At 40.7% G+C, this 11145-nt stretch overlaps 1 protein-coding gene across 2 annotated transcripts; it reads right to left on the bottom strand.

The window, feature by feature from the left end:
- Positions 1-225: 225 nt before the first annotated feature.
- On the bottom strand, positions 226-10687 carry ky (kyphoscoliosis peptidase). Of its 2 annotated transcripts, none has more exons than XM_053502475.1 (7): positions 10662-10687; positions 9712-10430; positions 4324-4438; positions 4015-4132; positions 3519-3710; positions 2386-2576; positions 226-1807 (listed from the first exon to the last, which is right to left on the bottom strand). In XM_053502475.1, the coding sequence occupies exons 2-7, from the start codon at positions 10420-10422 to the stop codon at positions 462-464; spliced, it is 2673 nt and encodes an 890-aa protein (XP_053358450.1). In that variant the 5' UTR covers positions 10423-10430; positions 10662-10687; the 3' UTR covers positions 226-461. The 2 variants fall into 2 exon arrangements, with proteins under 2 accessions (XP_053358450.1, XP_053358449.1); XM_053502474.1 differs by lacking the exon at positions 10662-10687 and adding an exon at positions 10555-10638.
- Between the last annotated feature and the right edge of the window lie 458 nt (positions 10688-11145).

Raw genomic sequence — 11145 nt, 5'->3', positions numbered from 1 at the left:
TCAGAAGTACAGTAACCACAGACAATGAGCTTGGAAATTATGGACACCAGTATATTGTGTTCTTTGACACTAACATCATATCCTGAGATTGGCTGACTTAAATTCCCTTTATAGCTGTACCACGCCCTCTTGAAATATCTATTGTCCTTAACAGCCATTATAAGTATTGTACGTTATAAGAAATCTGACTGGATTGATAAACAACGACAGAGTCTTTTAAAATGCTTGTGTTTAAGGTGACTGTATTTAAAAGATGCTTAAATCGCCTTTCTTAATCCATTCAGAAAATACATCCAGTGAAAAACCAACCGTTTAACAGACAACAATACAGTAGTCAGAATTACATTACAAGCATCTTTACTTTAAATAAACCAGCTCACTTCACAATACTGTCCGGCTGCCCTACACAAACACACACACTTACAGTCACACATACTTTGTCTCCCTCTTTCTCTTTTATTTCACAGCTTGCTCTCCATGTCGAGGACATCAAAGGTCATGAGCACGGCCATTTCGCTGGTGTCCGAGGTGGCTGCAGTCAGTTTAATTTGAGTGAGGTTCCCTGTAAAGGCCTTGCCCTCCCACACCCTGCTCTTATTCATTTTTAAATCTACACGCTGCTCTGCTAGCACGCTTACTCTCTGTGCTGCTGCCACCCTCACGCGGAAACACACCCAGCTCTGTGGGGCCAGCACACCCTCACGTGGCTCCAACAGCACGCACCCTTTCTCCCATGCTGAATACACACAAGGGAATGGTTCTCCACATCTGTCACAAGTGCTTCGTAGTACATAGTCACACAGTGGTGTGTAGTCCTGTTGAGGGGGTGTGCGTCCGTACAAACCCAGGCGATAGACTCCAGGCTGCGGCACGCACATGCTCACCGTCACCTTGCTGTCTGTGAGCGTGAGCAAAATATGTCGTGCAAGTGGAAATCCACCCTTATTTGATTTGCCTTTGTTCTTCTCATATGCCTCCGCACTGAGTACTGCGTGTATTTGCAGCTGTGATGAGGTACAGTGAAAAGTAATATTACAGCGGCCCTGAGGCAAGTTCACCAATGCCCCTGTGTGGCTGAAGTGCGACAGACCGGCTGCTTGAGTGCGCATTCCTGGTCCACACCATGGACTAAGATCCGGAGGGTAGAGCACATTCTGATTTACTCCTAAGCCCCTGCATCGCAGCAGGAAATTCCCTACATTCTGAAAGGAGCCACTTCCATCATCGTAATCACGCACAAACACAGAAAGACGGTAGTAGCCTTTGTATGGGCATAGCACATTGCACACCAGTTGCTCGGCTGCTATTTGCAGTGCCAGGCAGCGCTTAGCCAGCGCAAAGTCGAGTTCAGGGTGTACAAGCTCACACACCATCATCAGGGGGCGCGAGGTGTGTAGTACCACCTCACACTCTCCTCTCTCACTAACTTCCAGAGTGTCTTGGCTTGGCACACTGCAGCCCTTCACCCCATGCACCCCTGCATTAGAACCTAAGCCCCAACTCAAAAAGGGGTTGGCGGGCAGCGACTGGCTCTTCTGGACAGCTGGGCACTCCAGCTCCAGAGTACAGACCCAGAGCAGAGTGCCAGAGTCACCCTCTGGTCGTGCGAACAGCTTCAGCTCATAGGCTCCCGGCTCTGGTGGCAGCAGACGAAGACTCATGCCCTGCTGCGTCACTGACAGCAAACCGCATGAGCCGTCGACCTCGTTCTGCCCTGCAGCTCCTGTCTCCGAGTCCCGCTGCCTAAGCTCGTATGCAAAGGTCAACCGTCCGCACGAGCTCACAGACACGGTTGTCTCCCCATCATCTGTGAACACACAAAGATTAAAAAAAAAAAAAACTGTTACAGGCTCCTTAGTCAGGTCAGGCATTCAAACTAGACTTAATTCTTCTGAAAAAAATAATAATAATCAGAACAATTAAGAATGGGGTGGAGTGCGTTGTCTACCACTCGTCGCATTTTTTGCAACTCTTGGAAACTATGTTGTTGGTAAGGGAGTTGCTGTTTTCACTTTTACATTTTCCTTTCAGTGTTTACATGTTTGTATCCCTTGCTGTGTGCTGAGGGTATTCTGTCACTATTTCAGGAAATCTTAGTAACAATAACATATTGGCCCTCCTTCCCCTGAGACGCTTTAATCTTTAAAGCACACAATAACTTCACAAACAGAAGAAGAATGTTATTTCGGGCTTCTCTGATGTGTGGTCTCAGCTACACAGACCGGGATAAGGAACGCGATATTATTGTAGCTTGGTCGTTACTTCTACATCATGTCTCCACGCTGACTGTTTTTCCTCTGCATTATCGAGAGTGTGGGCTAGAACACAGAACATACATTAATTCTTTTATGGTTATTTATTTCGTGTAATGTGTGGGTGTGTGACCTGTGGTTATTTTGTACTGTGTGGGTTGTAGAAGGGTCAATCCCAGCATGTAGAAGGCTGAGGTCTTTAATGGTTTTAGTTCAAACTGTTCCAGAGAGATCGGAGCGTCCAGTAACTGCCAGTTCTCTTCTTCAGGAAAGTGAGAGTTTATAAAATCTCTCGGTTCAGTCAGGAAGTAAAAATCGTCCAATCTGACAAACATATCGCAAAGAAATATTCACAATCTTTTCTCTTAAATAGTTAAACTAGCAATGTTTATACACTTATCTTTGCACAGTGGTGGCCAAAAGTATTAAGACAAACATGAAATTCAATACAATAATGACATTTTTTTTAAAATAATAATTTATGTTATGCAATAAAAGTGCTTTACAACAATTAGCAGTTAGTATGAAGTCCTTTAATCTCCAAAACCTGCTGGATCCGGATGAGCATAGAGTCAAGAAGACGTCTGCAGTACTCTGGTATCACTCGCTCGATCCATGCCTGTTTGATTGCTTCCTGAAGATGCAATCTGAAGTCTGCAATGAACTTGAGACTTTTCTAGTTTTAGGCATTTTTGTGCAGAGGTGGACACCTCTAGATGCATATTTAACATATTTGTCCCATCCATCCATCCATCCACTCACTTACTCACATACTAACTGTCTATACCGCTTTATCCTGTATGGGTGGTGGGGGACCTGGAGCCTACCCCAGGAGACTTATGGCACAAGGCGGAGTACACTCTGGATGAGGTGCCAATCCACCACAGGGGACACACACACATTCACACGTTACAGGCAATTTGGAAGCGCCAGTTAGCCTAATCTGTTTGTCTTTGGACCGTGGGAAGAAACCAGAGCACCAGTAGGAAACCTACAAAGCTCAGGAAGAACATGCAAACTTTGTGCACTCAGACCCAAAGCAGGAATCAAACCCAGACCCACGAGGTGCAAGGCGACAGTGATAACCAATAAGCCAAAACAATTAAATTCTAATTAGTACAATTCTTCAGCCTGATTAGTGAAATTACCTGTTTTGTGCACAAGGTGATCTATAACAAACGACATATACTGTCTTAATACTTTTGGCCATCACCGCACATGTGTTTGCTTGTGGCTACTGTTAGCAAACAGTGACAGAATTCTAACCTCTTAACAAAGGTTTTGGTGTCCATGTTGACAGTGCCAGCCCCCCAACAGGCGTCCAGAAGCCCCCACTGCCCCTTCACCCACACAGCATTCCACATGTGATCAGATGGCTTATCTGCCAGCCTGTGCCCAGGCCAGTGCCCAATGCCTTTACTGTACCCGCTCACCTCCTCGCACTGAATGCCAACTTCCCTACAGAGCACAGGAGAGAAAACAATTCTGCTTAGACTCTACAGGTAAACTCTAAATATTTATGGTTTAACAGCACATTACTTAAATGCTTATGGAAATAAGAGTGCAACAATGCCACCTATGAATGAGTGTTCTTTGAATGATTTTATTAGCATTAATACTTAGTAGTATCGTGCCATGCATACATAGTATGCATGGCACGAAAACGTATGAAATATTTATAAGAGAAGAGGCCACTGAGATGGCTTGTCCACCGCTATAACAATCCCAACATTGTCAGTTCTGTATTGTTGAGTTTTGTCACCTGCACATCTCCAGGCAGATGCTGGAAAATCCGCTGCATACTCCTCGACCCTCCTTAATGACTTCCTCTGGTGTGCAAAGCTTTGGGGAAAGACCCAGGTACCCATCCAAATCATATTCTGCACACACACACACACACATCAACATATTCATAGAGCTTCATGCACACAGTCCAGTGCACAGTCCTATATATTATAGTATTTGTGCTTACTACACTACATGCAGACTTTGTTTCATTCAAGAAAAAATGCAACCCTGTCTCGCCAAATTATTTAGTGGTGTTTCAGTAAAAGTGTGTTTATGCACTTACCAATATTATGGCAGAGCCAGACCCATATGGCTCGGATTTTTTCTAACTCATTTCTGGCCCTCTGCGTTATTACCCGAGCAATTCTTTGAGGTGAGAACACTCCCTGCTCTTTCAGCTGAAATACACAAAAGAACTGAGACCATGTATATTTATTATTTAGACAGCAACATTAATCCGTATTTCATCAAACAGTTAAGAAGTTCTACCTAGAAATTAAAGCAAATCTAGGAACAGCTCTGTTTTTCTGTCTTATGTCGGCGAAACTTATGTGGCAAAGAATATAGTCAAGTTTTGGTAAGACATTGTAGTATGAATCACTTGATATTTTGATATCGAAATAATTATTAATGCATTTACCAAGTTCACAATAATTTTTTTGTGTAGCTACACACATTGCAAAACTAGGATGCAATATGTACTGAATATACACAGATTAGCATTAACATTACAACACAAAACATTATGGTTAATATTATTTAAGTTACACGTGTGTGGTGTGACGCTACAAGACCTCTGTGTGTCTGCTGTGGTGTCTGGCACCAAGATTCTATCAGCGGATTCTTTGGGTGCTGAGGTTTATGGGGTGTATCCGACTAGTTTGTTCAGCGCATCCCATAGTTGCTTGATCGTATTTGGATCTGGAGAATTTGGAGGCCAAGTCAACGGCCCTGGACCCTTTGCCTGGTGTGCCCCTGTGTGCTAGGCTGTGGTGCACTCTGTGTTTTGGTGGCTTTTTATCATTGACTTTTTCAGCGATTTGTGCTGCATTGGCCTTTCTGTAAGATCGGACCAGATGGGCTGGCCTTGGGTCACCGCAGTCATCAATGAGCGCTGGATGCCCATGATCTGTTTTATAGTTGATAATCAGTGTTAATGTTATGGCTGATCGTTGTACATACAAAATGTATTAAAAATTTTAATTAACCAGCAAAAAAAATTTAATCAAGACCAAGAAAAACAAAAACAATGTTCAAAAAATTTTGGTTAATGTGTAAAGTTACCTTTATGACTTCTCTAAAACTGTTAAAAATATATTTTTTATTTGAAAGCAAATACAGTATGTTGTTTTGCCTTGAAAACATCATTCAGCTGAAGGCTTGTTTGGCGTATGCACGGGTAACATGGCATAGTTTCCTAATAAACTAATCAGAAGTGAATTTTCTCATACTTAACAAAAATCTACTGTTACCTAAAATCTGACCTGCTCCCTAGCCAGTTAAACCATTATTACAGTAGCAGAGACACCAGGAAAAAAAATAAATAAATAAATCCTATATTTTATCTGAGTTCAAGCTTATTTTATAAAAGTCTTTGCTTAGTCCAGCTAAAAAGCGCTCATTCTCTGCATTCTAGTTACAGTATATCTGTCTTCTAAAATACACATGGATCATTATATATTTGTATTATACTATAAAATATTATTATGTAGCATGAGAAGGTCACTGCAGATCATGATTAATTGCTGTTAATAACTCCGGATAACTAAAACTGAAATGATTGGATGCTAAACCAGATCTACTTACTTGATATATGGATGGATTAAAATGACTGCTCTGTGATTGTAGTGGAAACGTTGACAGTATATACAGTATAAAATGTAACAAGTAAGGCAAAGCATTACTGAGTTGAGAAAACTGAGCACAAAACTAAACACAGTTTATTTACATTGATACACTGTCACAGAAATCTAAATGTTCTTCTAGAAGTAAGGCAAAACCAAGAGAGACAGTGGGAAGGAATGACAGGAGAAGTTGTCTGAAGATTTAATGAAGGCAGAAATTTGATCATTGCTACATGTATTGAAGAAATGCTTCTCAGAGTCCTGGTATGTTCGGTATTTATTATAACATCAGGCAATATTAAGAAGTATAAGTTTATTGTAGCCAAGCCAACTATTCACTGCAGCAAGTCTAAGGCATAAGCTTTTATCGTAAGTGTAAATCTAGCTCTATAGGAACTCTGTAAGATCTTGTTTTGGCAGCACAACAAAAAAGAGAGAGCCACAAGACATCCCATACACAAGAACACTCTGGAACATTAGTGTCCTGCCACACCACTATCCAGAAACCTTGAGAAAAAAAACAGCATTAAAATAGCTACTGTAAGTTCACCAAAACTCTCTATACCATGAATTTGGACCTTCTTCTAAGGAACAAAAACAATTTAGTAAGGAAGCACGTTAGCCTTTGTTATTAAAGCAGATGTGGCAGATCACATATGACAAAATGTTTTCTCAGGTACTAGACTGTCCTAGTAATATCATAATTAAGAGTTTTAACCAAGAAACCAGATTCACAAAGATCTTTGCCTGTGGCATAATTCAAAACCCTAAACTTCTGTCTGCTCAGTTAAAGTCGTGTCTAACTGCATTCAGTGTCTAATGCCGTTTGTGCCCAGCCAAAAAAAAGTCACACTCTCTAATATTTTGTTGGACAGCCTTTTGGTTTACTTACTGCACGCATTTTCTATGGCATAATTTTGATAAGCTTATGCGTACCACAACATTTATTTCCATCCAAACGCGCATTAATTTCTCTCCAAGATCTTGTATTGTTGATGGGAGAGTCGGTCCACTGTGTAGTCATCCCCAGCACATCTCAAAATTAGGCATGATGGGTGCATCACTTCATCCACCTCTCCTCTTAACCTGATGAACTCATTACCCTGGAATGGGACTAAACCTGAACTCATTAGACCACAACTTTTTTCCCCACATTACATTCTTTATGTTCCCTAGCAAACTGAAACCTTTTTTTTCCGATTAGCCTCATTAATAAGTGGTTTTCTTATCACAGCTTTTTAGTCCCAATGCCACAAGGTAATTTCACATTGTATGTGTGGAAACACTTTTATTTTCACTGTTAAATTTACATTGTTAAAGGACTATTGTTGGTTTTTTATGATTTGATTCCAAAGGGTGTAAGTGAACTTACATTATGATTCAATTTTTACATTATGATTATATTTCTTCCTCAAAGGTGATGGTTCATCATTTCGCTTCCAAAATTTTATAATGTGCTTCTTAGCCAATCTGAGTAATTTCAGCATTCTCCTTTGTTGTTTTCCTTACTTAATGCAGGCCAATAATCAGACCCTTATGAAATAGAGCAACATCTTTCCCACAACCACAGGATATGTCTTCTGACATGGGTGTTTAAAGAATGAGAAGCTACTCGTTGCATCAATTAGGGATAAATAACTTGTTGCCAGCTGAAATAATTACTGTAATTATCCAGTTGAAGACTCTTAACTATTTGCCTAGTTTAATCCAGGTTTTTTTGTCTGTGCAGTGTAATTGTACCCACAGGTATCATATAAAGAAAATAGCAATGGCTAGAACAGAGCTATTCGGAACATCAGAGATTTGTATGCAGACAGACATTACCACAGATGTTTACAAATTGATAGCACTCATATTTAAGGTGATCCCTAAGCCCCCAACAAAATGGGTGATCTAGAATCTTTTGACATCATAAAGACAAAACTATGAACAGCGGCCAATAAAAAGTAATTTGGCTACTCTTCTTAGTGCTGTCTCAGTACTGTGATAAGCCTTACATCCATTCATAAATCATCAGTGAACTTTGAGTATTGCCCCCTTAACCAATACTATAAGTTCTTTTTTTCAGGTTTTCCTCTAGCAGTACTGTATTTTCTGACAAAAATGCATAGGAAGATGATATTTTAAATAAGCTGATGTTTTAGGTCAGGAGACAGGAAAATGAATTTTGTAGGTTAGAGTAAAGGTTTCTAATCTTTCCACAGATGTGTTAGTACTGCTCTCTGTATAGTTAGATAAAGGGTTTTTGCAGATTTTACTCATCAGTAGTTATCCACAGTACCATGTTCCAAAAACATACGTGTGTGAATTCTCACTTACTTACTTATCATCAATACCGCTTTATCCTGTGTACAGGATCGTGTGGGACCAAGGTGACTTATGACACAAAGCAGAGTACACCCTCGACAGGGTACAAAACTATCGCAGGGCACACACACCCATTCACACACTATGGGCAATTTAAGAACGCCAATTGACCTAATTTTCATGTCTCTGGACTGTGGGAGGAAACCGGACTACCCAGAGGAAACCCACCAAGAATGGGGAGAACCTGCAAACTCCATGCACACATAATCAAACCTGTCCAGGAATCAAATCTGGACCCTGGGGGTAAAAGGCAACAGTGCTAACTGCTAAGCTGCGGCCTGTGGGTGAATTACCTACTGTATTCTAAACTGCATCTACTGTAGGTGTGAATAAATGTTATTTGGTGAATTCTCCTGCATCCATTGTTTCTCCAGGCTCTATAATCCAAATTTTAGCTAGCAATCTGAAATTAATTCCTTTTTTACATACTGTAGGAATCACTTAAGGATACATCATTTTCCAACATGATTTCCTTGTTTTTCAATACACATCTGTCAACAAGCTTTTGTATTACCTCATTAAAGTATGTTTTAGGCTGAGCTGCAAGCAACCAATGCACCGCTGTCTTCAGTTCTTCATCAAAAGTGAATATTCGTCCTCGTATGACTGCTTTCAGAAGACCACACAAATGAAAGTCTGATGGGCCGAGAGCAGGACTGTAAGGAGGATGTTTCAACACCTCAAAATGAAGAAACTTTTTGCAGTTTCGACAGCGTGAGCAGGGGTGTGTGAATGTGCATTGTCCTGCAAGATCACAATAATGTAATGTTCTGATGATTGCGCTTGAGAATCCCTGACAACTGTAAGCATCAATTTTCCAGCTGTTGGTTAACTTGGTCCATGTCTCACCAGTAATGATTCTCTTTAAGAAACTTTTACCTTCCTCAGAGTCTCGGTCCAAATTTTGTTTGCAGATATCCATAAATGTTTCTGTTTATGCTTTTCTGTGAGTTGTTTTAGAACCGGGTACACTCTTATACCACAATAAAACAAATCACTGATCTTCTTTTGTGCAAATCAAAAGCTGGGCATCTATTTTTGCTCGCACCACATTTACAAATGAAATGATGCAACACGTTCACACCTGCACAGCAGTGACTGTGGAGAGAAGATGGTAGCCTTGAACGGAAAACACTGATAAGACAGTGCAGCCAACAGAAGTTTTAATGTAACCCGGAGTGCAGATAATTTGTGACTAGTTGTGTACATGGTGTTGTGCCTCTGATCTGGAAGATCTGTTTAATATAAAAACCCCAGTAACAGTGGTGCACCTGCTTGCAACACCAAATAACATGCTACTACCCCATCAGTGGTCCACCATACAAATGAAGTCAAATCAGTATACAGTGTATCTGCATGTGTATAGTATAGTACTGATATACATAGTTTAATCTAGAATTTGTGTTTCATAAATTATTTAGAAATTCCTTTCTTTGTGTGTGTACGTGTCTGTGTATTACCTCTCTTCCTTTGCTAATTACGTGTGTGTCCACTTCGTGGAAGACCCCAGTGCTGCCGAACAGCTGTCTTCTTGGCTGCCTCTGACAGGAGGAGCGTATGGTTAGACCAGCTTTCATGGGCTGTGAGCCAGGGTTGGTGTGTGAAAGCAGCTTTGCTGGCTCTTCTTTATTGCTTGCCACTGTGCTCCTCTTCCTTACAGCCACACACTTTGCTGCGCTCTCTGCAGAGAGCTGGCGTTTCGTACTGGGCCGCTGTTCTTCGCTTTGTAGGCTTGCCCATTTCTCAAACACCGACTTATAAGAAACTTTGCCTTTAGATTGGCCATTCTCAGCTGATGATGAATCCCTTACCTGTTTATCAAAAGTCAGATAGGATTGAACAGTTCCATGTTTGTCCGCTGCAGTCTCTGAAAGAGGACTGCCATTGGCCACAGAGTAGACCATATCTTTGTCCTGAAGGTCAGGATCTGTGCTGGGAGTTTGCGCTTCTCTGACCTTGGATGCAGACACTGTTTCTTCATACTCTAGCTTTGAGTTTTTTAGATTTAGGTTATTATTTGGGTCCTTTGCTGTTTTTAGTGTTCCTTGCTCCAGTTGTTCGCTGCCTTGGTGAGATCTCTGCTCTGTGACTGGCTGCTCATCAGCTTGGGTGTGGCACGATGAGCAAGATAAGAAAGGTAAGGAAAACTTCTGTACCATGACATCTGCCATCTTGATGTCTGAATGCACATAAATGCACAGAAACATTTTACTAAAATGTTTGGTCAAATATAAATAATAATGCATTGCATTCAAAAAATAAAAAAATAAAAACACAAACACACATGATTTTCAGGCTCTTACTTTGAATTAGCTGTTCTCTCCAAGATAGTCAGCAGGTATATTAATCCTAAATCTCCATTTAAGACAGGAAATAAACAACAGAGAGATGAATAAAATTCACAACTTACTGTTGTAGGGGGTTCTGTATATATCAATCCCCTCACTTGCCGTATCCACCCCTCAGAAAGAACAACAGCCTAAAAATATATTTGGGCTTAGCAGAAGAGCCAATGAGCTAAAAGAGAAGGTGGCAAAGGGAGGGGGTGTTAGTAGATGTTGGAAAGGTTGACAAGGGTGGCATGTTAAAGATAAGCAAGTACAGAAGTATAAACGCAAATATGATTATAGCAGGTATTTTCCTTTAAATGCATTATCTCATGTCACAAGTGTGCACAAAGCAAAATTGAAACACTAAGCCAAGTAAAAAACACATAATAACACATGAATAATCAAGTTACCACTGCTAAACTTCAGGAAATATAATCACTAATAGACCGAGTAATCATGACCTCAATGGATACTGTATCATGAAAACATATCAGTTCTTATTTCTATACATAGAGTCTACTCTTAAACACTGTCCTCAGTGACTCAGAGACTATGTTAGTCAGC

Source organism: Clarias gariepinus, chromosome 8, assembly GCF_024256425.1.
Source record: "Clarias gariepinus isolate MV-2021 ecotype Netherlands chromosome 8, CGAR_prim_01v2, whole genome shotgun sequence".
In the NCBI taxonomy this organism is placed as follows: Eukaryota; Metazoa; Chordata; class Actinopteri; order Siluriformes; family Clariidae; genus Clarias; species Clarias gariepinus.
The sequence above is the reverse complement of the archived record's forward strand: the minus strand, read 5'-3'. Positions and strand labels throughout refer to the sequence as shown.